The sequence below is a fragment of the Tympanuchus pallidicinctus genome, unplaced genomic scaffold (assembly GCF_026119805.1).
Source record: "Tympanuchus pallidicinctus isolate F22 unplaced genomic scaffold, pur_lepc_1.0 scaffold37, whole genome shotgun sequence".
Taxonomy (NCBI): domain Eukaryota; kingdom Metazoa; phylum Chordata; class Aves; order Galliformes; family Phasianidae; genus Tympanuchus; species Tympanuchus pallidicinctus.
This window is the reverse complement of record NW_026294755.1, coordinates 2,099,745-2,112,594: the sequence shown is the minus strand read 5'-3', so window position 1 is coordinate 2,112,594 and position 12,850 is coordinate 2,099,745. Positions and strand designations below refer to the sequence as shown.

Here is a 12,850-nt window from a genome sequence, read left to right as displayed (position 1 = left end):
TATGAATGGTGTCAGGGACTGCAAGGATACAGTGATGAAGGTTAAGGTCCACTTAGAATTAAATCTGGTGAGGGAGATGAAACACAATATGAAAGGCTTATTTAAGACTGCCAACAGCAAAAGAAAGATGGGAGAAAATGCGGGTTTTCTGCTTAACAGGGAGAGTGCCCTGGTAACAGGGGATGCTGAGAAGGGGGAGATGATGAATATTGACCTTGCTTCAGTCTTCACTTCTAAAACTGCCTCTTGGACATTCCAGACCATGGAGGTAAGAGAGAGAGTCTGGAGAAAGGATGCTTTCCCCATGGTTGAGGAAGGCTCAGAAATCATCTAGGCAAAATCAATGCACACAGATCCATGGGCCCCAATAGGACTCACCCTTGAGGGATTAGAGGAATAGCAGGAGTGATTGCCAAACTGCTCTTTATCACCTTCAAAAGATCTTGGAGAATGGGATAGGTGCCTAAACTTTGGAGGATAGCCAATATCACTCTAGTCACACAGGCACATTAACATTTGTAGGGTCATCAGCATGCACTCACATCTTCTGTGTGTTGGATTTGTGTAAATGTCTGTGGGTGCCGGTTTATGAATTCCCTTCATGAGTGCGTGAGAAGGTGCACAGTGTCATGGGCCACAACATAGAACTCATTCCTGTGACTGAGTTTTTGTAGTTACAGTAGTGCTGGGTGACCTGTGTCATCCTACATCATCCTGCTCTGACCCATGTCAGGTGCACCCAGGGATACAGAGCACTACACCACTGCTCTTTATTACCTAAGAAAGGGTGTTAGAAGGAAGCAGGGCAGATGGGTATGTGTAGAGCAGCCTGGAAATTCTTTCCTAAGGCAGCCATGGCATCTCCTAAAGAGGGAGACATTAAGTCATACCCCTTTGTTGTGCTAGGACCTTACAAGGAACATTCATTTCTTCTCAGCAGTGGCTGTGAGCAAAGACCAAGTGCAGCGGGAGCTGCCAGCCAAGACCAGTCAGGGCAGTGGCATCAGTATCACCTACTCACTTCCCAACAGACAGTCCAGTGATTACATCCACTGGTACTGTCATCTCTGGGGCCAAGGCCTTGCATTCCTCATGAGCGACCCTAAAGGCCCCAAGGAGGTGACAGTTCCAGTAGAGTGGCTGTCAGTGGTAGAACAGTCCTGTCTGAGCCTGCAGAAGAGTGCTACATCCAATGCAGCCAAACTCCATCCTGACTAGGGTGCACCTCCCTGAATTCTCTAGTGAAAAGTCTGTAGTACTCATAGCAACCATTGACTTAGGCCAATGTGAGTAAAACCGTTAGGTCTGAGGTAGGCAAGATGGTATGCAACATGATATCCAAGTCCTGAAAAATCCTTGGAAAATGGGAACTGTGGAGAAATGGAATCAACAGTCAGAGAATGCCTTCTGGTGAGTGAAAAAAGAGACAGAACAAGGAGAATTTTGGAAATGATACATGTGTAGGAAACTACATGAAAGAATACTCAGATGATGAGAACAGAAACCATAAGGTCAAGGATTTCAGTGGATATTTTGCCCAGCATGCCAGGCTCAGAAGAGGCTCAGTATCGCAATAGAAATGGACAATGATGTACCTGGTTCGCAATAAATACTTTGAGATAATTTGGTGCTGGTTCCTTCCCACAGTTACAAAGGTGAGGAGGTTTCCATCAAGATTAGGAGAAACCTGCGGAAAGGAATGACGAACAGGACCATGTGCCACCTGGAATGGTCTATTAAGACCAAGAGTATGAATTGAATCACAAATATCTTGTTCATCTTTGCCATGGCTCTAAGATTTCAGAAAGAAATGATATCAGAGCAAGGATTCATACTGCAGTGAGGGCACCAGTAAACTTTAAAATTGAAGCCTTTGTCTGTCCTGTATCGCTCTTCTTATGGCCTCTATTGACAACTGCCCACCTCATTTTTCATCTATTCCTCTCATTCTCTGTCTCTTCTTTCATACAGACAGGAATGCAAATATTCATCCTTCCTTCTCCAAGTATCCATTCACCCACTCTTAATTTCATGACTGTCCCTGGAGGTGAGATATGAATTAATTGATCAAGTCTGGAGAACAGGGTATTCACACTAACACACAAGAAAGAACTTCTTTACAGTTAGGGTGTCAGAGGACTAGAACAGGCTGTTAATCTTTGTGGGTTTTTTTTGTCTGTTAGATTTTCCAACATAAATTGCAGTATTCTGCTCCTCAAAAGGAAATGTTAATGTACCCTGATTAGGCCCAGCCATGTTCCTAGTTCTCTCACTCCATGCTTTACTATGCCTGTATTACTAAAAGGCCAAAATACTGTCTTGCCTAGAATAGCTTGGTAATGTCTAGAAGGAATCAAGCATTGAAGAGCTTTGGAAAGTAAATCCTGCTGAGAACACAATCCACAAAACTGAGTGAGCAGATTGCTTCAAGAGGGAAAGGAAGAAAATAAGAGCTGCTGGGATAGTGGTATGGGTGGCCCCACAAAGTTGAGTGAAAACTTTGCATGTCCAGGACATCAAGTGCTTGGCAGCAGAGCAGGGGTAGAAGGACAGCAGATGAGAGATTCACACACAATGCTCCCAAGCAATACCAATAATGTCAGAGTCTGCCCACAGAACACCACCTCAGACTTTCCTGTGCAAGGATGTTGTGGGAGACAGTATCAATTGGTTTGCTGAAATCAATATCCACTGATCTCCTTTCATCTTGACAGCTGGCTATCAGGTTAATCAAGCATGATTTCCACTTGTGAATCCATGTTGACAACACCTGATAGCCTTCTTTTCTTTCCATTGCTCAGATATGGCATCCAGAACAAGTTGCTCCATCACATTCTTCAAGGATGGAGATGAGACTAATTGATCCATAGTTTACTGAATTGTCCTTCGTGACTTAAAGTCTGGAGTGCCATTGGCTATTTTCCAGTTTTCAGTCACCTCTTCCTTTCTCCAAAACCTTTCAAGGATGACAGAGAGTAGTTTTGCAATCTACCAGCTCTCTAATCAATCATGGACGAATTCCATTGGGGCCCATGGACTTGTGCACAATAATTTTGCCTAGATGATCTCTGACCAGCTCTTCCTCAAACATGAGGAAATCATCCTTCCACCTGACTCTCTCTTACCCACAGGAATGTAAGACACGATGGTTGTCTATGAGGATATTCTTGCTCTTTCTCAATCAGAAATGATCTACCCTGAATGAAACAGTGCTGGCAGGCTCGGATCAGCTTTGTTATTAAAACAGCCCTTTGTTACACCATTTATTTGTTGGGCATTTCTTTTAAGATGTGGAAAGGACTCTGCAAAACTTATTGCCTCATATTAAGAACATTGAAGCAAAATGAGTAGAAACAAAGTAGGGCAGCAGAATATTCCACAGAACAGTGTCAAGTAGGAGAGGGTCAGACTCAGTAGCTGCTACAACTCTTGCCAGAAAGGAAACTAAGAATCCCTAAGGAGTGGCCCAGGCTGACATCATTTGCCTTTGCTGGACTCTACCAGCATGTTCACTGAGGCTGTTAACCACACAGACTTGTGTTGAGCGGAAATGCTTGGGCCTCCCTTCTTGCTACTCAGTGGATGCCTTCAGTGTGGGATGGGCATGATCTAAAGCTGGTAATGAAACACAGCAGCACAGGAAGAAAACACATGGCCCATATCATTACCCAAGTTGATCTGCATTAAAGAAGAACTTGTCAGAAAATAATCACTATTATAAGCACTGCCTCTGGATATGGGGCAGTGTGGGACCATTATAAAAGGCAGCCCAGGTCCTTGCTCCCTCATCCACTACTCCAGCCACCTTCCTCTTCGGAACCAGGTGAGTGTGAGTCCCCTTCTTGTCTCTCTCCCTCTCCAGAAGGCAGCCTGAGCCCCGTGAACCTCTCATCTGCTGTCAACTCTCTTCCATGCCGAATCTTGGAGCTGCTTGTCAGTGAAGAGGGAAGAGGGGAGAAAGTTTTTCTGGGAGGGTGCCTGGGCCTGCACTCGCGGGCTTTCTGGGCTAGGGTCTCAGGAGTAGCTGAATAGGCAGTGGAGGCTCTATCTGGATCCTGAGAGAAGGAGGTCAAGATAGCCTTGGCCCTCTCCAGAATGGCTCCAGCTCCCTGCATTGCATGTGCCTTGGTTCTCTCACTGTGGGATAGCAGATTGTTCCACACTCTCCAGGTTCTCTGTCCAACCCTCTCTCCCAACAGGTGCACATCCAGAACCAAGTCATGTCCTGCTGCAACCCGTGTGTGCCATGCCGGCCCTGCGGCCCGACCCCTCTGGCCAGCAGCTGCAATGAGCCCTGTGTCAGGCAATGCCAGGACTCCACCATCGCCATTGAGCCCTCTCCCGTGGTGGTGATCCTGCCCGGACCCATCCTCAGCTCCTTCCCACAGAACACCGTTGTGGGCTCCTCCACCTCCGCTGCTGTTGGCAGCATCCTCAGCTCTGAGGGCGTGCCCATCACCTCGGGGGGCTTTGACCTCTCCTGCATTTCCAACCGCTACTGTGGCAGAAGGTGCTACTAGAGATGCTGGGCACGGCCCCACACAAGGAACCCCACGATCTCAGGACACGGTGCTGGACAGGAGAACTGACTTTGTGCTGCTGTTTTCAGTGTAGATGACCATGTCTGGCTTGCTCTGTCAGGATAGACAGCAGGGGCCTGGCTGGCTTCTCTGGCAACATGGCCAATGTCTACCAATATTCTCTTCCACTCACTCTTTCTCACTCTTCTCTTTGTTGTCTTCTGCTCTCCCTAAATCTGTCTGTGATGGTCCCAGAAACCAACCGAGTGAACTGCCAGCCTCTCTCATTCATGAGCACTTAGATAGCTGTCCTCCTGTGGCAACTCTGCCATAGGAAAAGGGGATCAGATTCTTGTCTGCACCTGCTGCTCCCCACACTTGGGGCCTCCACTTGGAGTGACGTCATTTCCCTCCTTAGACTCAATAAACTTTTTCTGCATCCTTCGTTGTGTCCCTCTGTGATTTTTTCTACTTCTGCTTACTATGGTCAGATGAGAGAACTCTTGCTCTGATGGGAATTAGCACAAATCCATCACTCCCTTGAGCACTGGAGGGTGGGGCACACTGTAGACATTCATCCTTCATTCACGTCTAGAGCTACGTCTAGGGCAGCCTTGCCTATTGTTCACAAGGTCTCGTCAGGCTCTTTGTTAGTCTAGGACAGTTGCTGAATGGAGCATCTAGCTGGGTTACTTCCGAGTTTGCCCTTGGTTTGAGCCCCATTCAACCTGGGCCTGAGAGCAGCAGATCACAGTTTTGTGTAAAAGAGATTTTCTGCAACTCTGCTCTTCTATACCTTTCAAAGAGAATCTGAAATTCTTCTAAGCACTCCTAGGGATCCTGATTGATGTTTGTAGAATTCTGTGGTATACAGGATATTCTATGGTGGATGGCAATTTTGCAACTCTGGCAAAAGCTCACTGGACTTAGTAGTGGTTCACACTGGATACAGTACATGCAATGTTTCCAAAGGAAATCTTAAATCTGGCAAATGCCAAACCTTTTTGTCTCTCTTTTATTTATTTATTTATTTATTTATTTATTTATTTATTTATTTATTTATTTTAATATGAAAACTTTTTAAAGCATAGCATAGATATGTTTTTTTTTTTTTCCTGTGGGGTGATGCAAATTGATACTGAAATTCCTCTGTTTTCCCTTGGGCAAAGGGAAGCTGCAGTCAAGCTTCTTGCTCTTCACCCAAGCCAGAACAGTGGGGAAAGCCTTCTCCTGGGGAGTCTCTTTTGAGGTTGCATTTGCGGGATGGTGGTAGTACTGGGTTTGGATGGTTTTCAGATAGGGGTGTCTAGGGACATTTACAGTGTCACTGCTATTATGTTGAAGCCATCGATCCCAGATGCAGTGTCACCAGCTCCCTCCTGTTGGTCTCTCTAGGTATTCCTTCCTCTCCTAATTGCTGCATCCCCTGACAAAGAGCCTCTGAAACTCAAAGTTACTGCACCCCAAGGAGTCAGCAGTCTCAGAAAAATCCTTTCAGATGTGCCAGGAACTGGAGCTGCCTCATGGAAACAGATTAGCTTTTGAAAACTACTAGAAGGCACCGGAGAAAGGATAGATGAAATCCAAACACTCCAACCTTTCTTCCATCCCGTCAAACTAAGAGTGGCTAAGCTTGCACCAGCACCTGACACCAACACAGAGAGGTGACACTGCATGTTCTGGGTCTTGCCGGAACTGGGCATAGGATCAAGATAATTCTGTGCACATGTGCACTAGCATCATGTGCGCACACACATTGCACACTCAGATACATAGGCAGGACAAAATATACCTGCACCTGCATGTAGGTGTAGTTACATCAATGTACTCACAAATGCATATGCAAACAGTGCATGCACAGAAATATGACCTCGTGCATGCACACCTACACATATAAGGTACACATGTGCACTCACTCACTGGAATGGATGGAGGCCATGGGGAGCTGGCTGAGTAGACACAGAGGACCTTTCTGGTAGGGCAAATCTGCAATGCTCTGAGCAGGACAAGCCTCCAGATGAGTTGACAATATAGTTTGTGAAAGTATAGGGACTGCTCAGAGGAGTCCAGGGATGTCAAGCAATTTCTCCAGAGAGCAGCTGGGTGAGGAAGAGAAATGAATGCCACTGGGAAGCCAACCACAGGTCCACAGGTGACTCCTAGAGCAAGTTAGGAGGGAGGTGAAAACAAAGAAATGGTACAATGTCATGCAGGGAAGCTCTTGTGTGTTCAGTCAAGGATTGCAGGGCTGGGAGCTGCTGGGCCCTTGCTGTCATTGTGGCCAGAAACAATGCCTTCAGCGTGCCCCAGGCAAACATTACTTGTTTTTGCTGGAACCATCTGACACTGCTCAGTTCTCTGCCATCACTGACTCATTCCTTGACCAGAATTCCTGGGGCTTCTCAATCCCAGCACTCAGAAGAAGCTTCCATGAGGGAATGAGTGCAGCATAAGCCAGGAAATGAAGTGGCAGTGTAAGGGAAAAGAACCACATATTCTATGTAATTAGCTGAGATATTTTCCATTCATCATGAGCTGCCTGGAAAATTGTCACTTCTGTAGAGGTACCTCTGGGCTGGGGCAGAGCACGATCACTCTAAAATCCACAACCTCTCTGGGCAGCCCATTCCACTGCTCTGTTCACCCTCACCGTGAAGAAGTTTTTATACATATTGGTGTGGAACTTCTTATGTTCCAGTTTATGGTCTTTTCCCCTTACCTTGTCCCCTCAGACTACTGAGAAGAGGTTGACCATATCCCTTTGATATTTATAAACATTAATAAAATCCCCTCTGAGTCTTCTTTTCTCAAGGTTGAACAGATCCAGGTCATCCAGCTTTTTCTCATAGGGGAGATGCTCCATGCCCTTTCTCACCTTTGTTGTCCTCCACTGGTCTGTTTCCAGGAGATTCCTGTCTTTTTTGTACTGGGGAGCCCAGAACTGGACGCAGTACTCCAGGTGAGGCCTGATCAGGACAGAGTAGGGGGGGGAATGTTGACTTCTCTTGACCTGCTGGCCATGTTCCTTTTAATGCACCCCATTCGCCTTCTTGGCCACAAGGGCACACTGCTGGCTCATGGCCAACTTGTCATCCACCAGATCCCCCGTGTTCTTCTCCACAGAACTCCTCTCCGGTAGGTCATCCCCAACCTGCACTGATACATGTGATTAGGAAGGTCTTTCTTACACTAAAACTACAAGTGATAGTCTAGATAAGGAACCCTAGGAACTGAGAAGCTCGTGCTGGACTGAGGACCGAGCTCCTGGTCATTGATATCAGAAAGACAGAGCTTCCAGTGTTCCCCTTCCAAAGGAGGGAAGAATGGATTCCCTGTAATCTTGGCCTAAGCTTGTCTCTGTATCTGTTACTATCTCCAATCTCTTCTATGTCTTCTGTTCTTCCAGACTGTAAGATACCCAAATGGCAAAATGGGAGATCTGCTGGCCCCTCTCTTTCTGTTGAGCAGGAAGATGGATGCTTTGTGGCATCTCCATTGTGTGGTTGGTGCAGTTTTGTCATCTCTAAGTGCTACCTGGACAGACAGACACCTATAAGCGAGCTCATTTCCTTTCTCATAGTCAGTAAAATTTTCTATGTCCCAGCCTCAGCCTTCATGTAATTCCTTTAATCTCAAGTTGCTAGGAATGGAAGATTCTTTCTGGCAGGGGATGAGGACACAAGGGGGCCTTTTGTGCCGTGCACAGTATTTGTGTCTCACACATCATCCTCATCTCTAAATTGAAGGGATTTGTATTTAACAGATGAGCCACTCAGTGGATAAGGAACTGGCTAGAAGGTTGCACTCAAAATGTTATGGTAAACAACTTGATGTCCGGGTAGAGAGAAGTGACAAGTAGTGTTCCATTCTGGGATTGGCATTATTTAACAACTTGTCAGTGGGACTGGATCATGGGATTGAAGGCAGCCTCAGCAAGTTTGCTGACAACACCAAGCTGTGTAGTATTATTGACATGCTGGAGAGAAAGGATGCCACTCAGAAGAACCTTGACTGGCTTAAAAGAGCAGCTTGATCTAGTGAAAGGCATCCCTACCCATGGTAGTGTGCTTTCTTTCCAACACAAACTATTCTATAGTTATCTCATTCCTGGAGGTACACAGTAGTAGGACACAGGCTGTAAAACCCTTTCAGTTACTGCCCTTTGGAGCTCAGGAAGAGTTCTCCAACTCCACCAGAGCCAGCACATCAAAGCTTGTGCAGAAGGGAATTCTGCTCTAAACAGCAGTGTCCTGGGGAAAGGGACTCAGGCATAAGATAGCACCAAATGATCCAGGAGTGTAGAAGGCATGTTAAACACTCTCTACAACAGCCCCTAACTCCTCCTTATCCTCCCATATCTATGCAGAATCTGGAGGCATGGTTTGAGAGCAAAGAAGGAAGGGTGTCAGAGGTCAATGTCAGAGGGTAGTGAAACACTGGAACAGATTTCCCAGAGAAACTGTGGTTGTTTCATCCTTAGCAGTGCTCAAGACCAAGTTCACTGGGGTCCTGGGCAATCTTATCTAGTGAATAGTGACCCTGCCCATGGCAGGAGGGTTAGAACTAGATAATTTTTAAGGTTTATTCCAACTCAAGCTATTCTATGGTTCTACATGATTTTATAATTCTATGTACCCTCCAAACTCCAGAGTACCCTGCACAGCCCAGAAGTCAAACAGTGTTGCAAAGCTGAAAGGACTCACAGATGATTAATTGAAATTAGCCAGATCACACACAAAAGCCTTCATTCACCTTGCACACACCCAGCTCCTATCAGACAGGGCCGTCCAAGACAGTATCCAAGGCGATAGCCACACAAGGAAGAATTTCCTTACTATGAGAGTGACAGAGCACTGGAACAGGCTGCCCAGAGAGGCTGCAGAGTCTCCTTCTCTGGAAACATTCAAAACTTGTCTGGACACTTTCCTGCGTGACCTACTGTAGGGAACATGCTTTGTCAGTAGGGTTGGACCTGATCATCTCTAGAGGACTTTTCCAATCCCTACAATTTTGTTATTCTGTGATTCTCGGAACTCCACCACGGATGCTCTGTGGTGCCTATTGCTTTTCCCAGGCATAAAGCATTTTCCCTGAATCCAGCTCTTCTCTTGTGTGGACCTTCGGCCAATCTCTGCCAGGTGATCTGATCCCCCACGGAGATCTTTGATAGAGTAATACAGATTGGTGTCACTGCAGAAGAAGTGAGGCAGAGCTGGGGGAACCCCAGAAGGCAGCGCTGGAGGAAAACTCCAGGGTTGGACAGAGTGCACTGAGGATAGTGCACCCTCCCAGCACATAGCCATGCAGTGACAGTCCACATGTTGATACAGAGAATTAACCCAAGTTTTGGTAATCAGGTAATTTCAGGGAAGAATATTGCAAGTTATTTATGATTTTTATCTTCCTGTTAAGTGTCACCTCTGAGTGGCATCATGGAGCAGATACTCCAGCAGACACACCAGTAGGAACAGGTGCAAAAACACTGCATCAGGGAAAGTCAGAAAGTTACAAGAAGCATAAAGTAATCATTGCATATATGACCCCTAACTCCTGCATTGCCCATTGCCTCCCAGAGCTATTGAGCTGAAGTTAGCCACATAACCCATGGAGTTAACAAAGGCCCTTGAGGTAAGAGAAGGGTGAAAATGGGGGCTTCAGTGGGAGAAGAGCTAAGCCCCTCTGCAGACAGTACATGGGAGCAGTTCCTTCCTGGGGATATTTGAGGGTCAGATAACAAGTTCCCTGGCAGCTTGAAGGACCAGCATGGGAGTAAGTGAAGGAAGGTGCCTTCCTGGAAACTTGCCTCCATGCACAGAATACTCTACAGCCCTCTTTTGCTCCTCATCCAGACATGCTGTCCTCCACATCTCTTCTGAGCTGTCGGCAAAATTTCCATGGTAACAAAAGCCCTGCTCAACTAAGATCTGTCCCTGAGAGAAGAGGTGCTCCCCAAACACTTCAGTCAAGTCTGGTGTGCTCACACACAGGATTAAAATACCAATGTATGACAAGCATTTGTCCTTTGCACACCTGCAAATATCCCAAAGTAGGTTATTACAAACTGTTCATTCAAATTGCAGGATATATTGGAGGCCTTTAGAGCAAACCATTGAAGTTAGAAAGCTGGAAGGTACAGATGGTATGAAAAGTCCCTCTCCTCTATTATAATTTGTCCTTCTTGATGGGTGGTGATGTTCTCCTCCTTGGCACCTTGAAAAAAAAAGCAAAGTTCAACACCTGTGCAGGGAAATCAAGAGGACATACAAGGTGGTGGAAGGGAAAGATCCTGGACCTTTGGTTTACAACAAGAGTCCCAGGAATGAAAACAGCAAAGCAAAGGGACTCTTTAGACAGGAAATCTGAGTCTACAGATTAGCATGGATCCATAATAAAATGATGTCCATTACCTCCCACGGGAATACTTCCCAAGGAGTGCTGCCTTCAGTTCCTGTTCTCCTGCTGCCCGAAGCAGCTGTCAACATTACATTAAGATGAAGGGTACCCATACCCAGAGGAAATCATGTCTCTTGAGTCAGGCCTTCAGAGGATAACACTGTGTTGAGCAACTTCCCACTTTCTTCAAAACCATACGTTGACAGGAATTCTAGCCATTGACCTCTGGTCAGCAATTTTCACTGTTAAACTGTCAAAATAATCCATTCATGGCAACAGGCTGTGGCAGAAGTCACATTCATGGGCACATAAAGAACTCATCTTTGAGTTTCCTTCAGCCACAAGATTCTTCCAGCTCTCCAGCCCCATCTGTGGCAAAGAAAACAGGAACAATGAGCATGTTAACTGAGCAGGTTCTTTCAATATCTTTTTCCCACAGTACTCCATTACTGAAAAGCTATTGAATAGTCTCCCACTAAAATCTGCAGGAGGACTAAGGCATTCATTTTTTCAGGAAGTTATAAGGGTCAGTGAATAGGGAAAGATAAATATCTTCCACAATCACCTTATCACAGCTACTCTCAGTACAAGAAGCATTGGAACTATATAAAGTATCGTTATGCTGAGGATTAGTATTGCCCACATATTCCAGTCTATTTACTGTTGAAGTGGCTTTTCTTGGAGAACTCCAAATGTCAAATGTCTTGCTGTCTCCTTGTGATTCCCAAGCACAAGAAGAGAATCAAAATTAACCTCCCACTAAGATACAAATGTCACTTTCTTAATTTGCCCACCTTCCCATCCCGCATAGGCACAGACCCTCTTTCTTCTTCTCATGCTTTGCCTGCTTCTGTATCTGAATGTCTCATCTCTCCTGACATTTTTTCTCCAATATCCACCACCATCTTCAGCACAAGGAGATGTACCTCAACTCAGAATGTCTCACTGAAAATGCCTTCATGTTTATTCCCTCAGAGAAAAAAAAAATTCAGGGACCTTATCTGGATTTCTCAGCTTCCACCACAGCTGCTCCCCAGGTCTAGATCTTATGTTCCCAAAGCAGACACTACAACACGGGAGCTGAGTGGAGAGAGAAAAAAAATGGCCCCCTGGGCAGCCAGCTGTTTTCTCTTGAGCAGAAAGCAAGAACACAGGGAATCTTCCCACAAAGAAATGGTGCTCAGAGCTGGAGAAGAGATATGAAAAGCCACAGAATAGCTCCAGGGTTTGAACAGGGAATCTTCTCAACTGTTTGGCTCATAGGTCTTACTCATCTGCTGAGGATTTAGTTCATCCTCACATGCAGGTCCAGGAAGCCATTTCCCCTCCGTGGGTTGTGTTGAGCATGATGGAATATACAGGATGGAAAGTGCAAACACCATCTCCTACCAAGGATCCCATTCTCCAGTACTAATCATCAGTTTCTCCAAATTCAGCCTCCTTTTGAGCCATGACAGTTTTTCTGGACCATTTTGCTCATTTCCCCAGACTTCAAGTCTGGTTTCAACTGTAAAAGTCATATGGGATATTCTTAATGATCTCTCTGCTGCATAGAATGGGGAGGCAGAGACCCAGATTCACCAGAGATCTAACCAGTCAAGCAGAGACATAATCACCCCCAAGGCACTCTTGCGTTACATGCTACAGGCAATTACGTGGGCTCAGCTTACAGAAATGGACAGTGTTAACTTGGAGCCTGTCATCTTCCACATAGAAAAGTAACAGGGTGTTCTCTGCAGACAGTGCAAAGAAGAGCTTCACCGAGTCTGCCCTAGATTTGAATCTGGATTGGTGGCTATCCACCAGCAATAGCACTTAAGGGGCCCAGGTACCTGAGGGACTCATTGTGTACCAGAACATGTGCCATTAGAACAGGGATTGGAGCTGTTGCTGGAGAAGTTTAATTGCATCATTAAGCACCAAGGTGACTGTGTTGG

General features: G+C 45.9%; 2 protein-coding genes across 2 annotated transcripts in view; one reads left to right on the top strand and one right to left on the bottom strand.

Annotated features, from left to right (window-relative positions):
• Window positions 1-12,850, bottom strand: part of GOSR2 (golgi SNAP receptor complex member 2) — a 156,900-nt gene that overhangs the window by 16,293 nt on the left and 127,757 nt on the right. The window lies entirely within an intron of this gene.
• LOC128088778 (uncharacterized) lies at window positions 263-4,520 on the top strand. Its single transcript, XM_052699567.1, has 5 exons — window positions 263-268; window positions 907-1,055; window positions 1,648-1,748; window positions 3,723-3,823; window positions 4,200-4,520. Exons 1-5 carry the CDS (start codon window positions 263-265, stop codon window positions 4,518-4,520), a joined length of 678 nt encoding a protein of 225 aa, XP_052555527.1.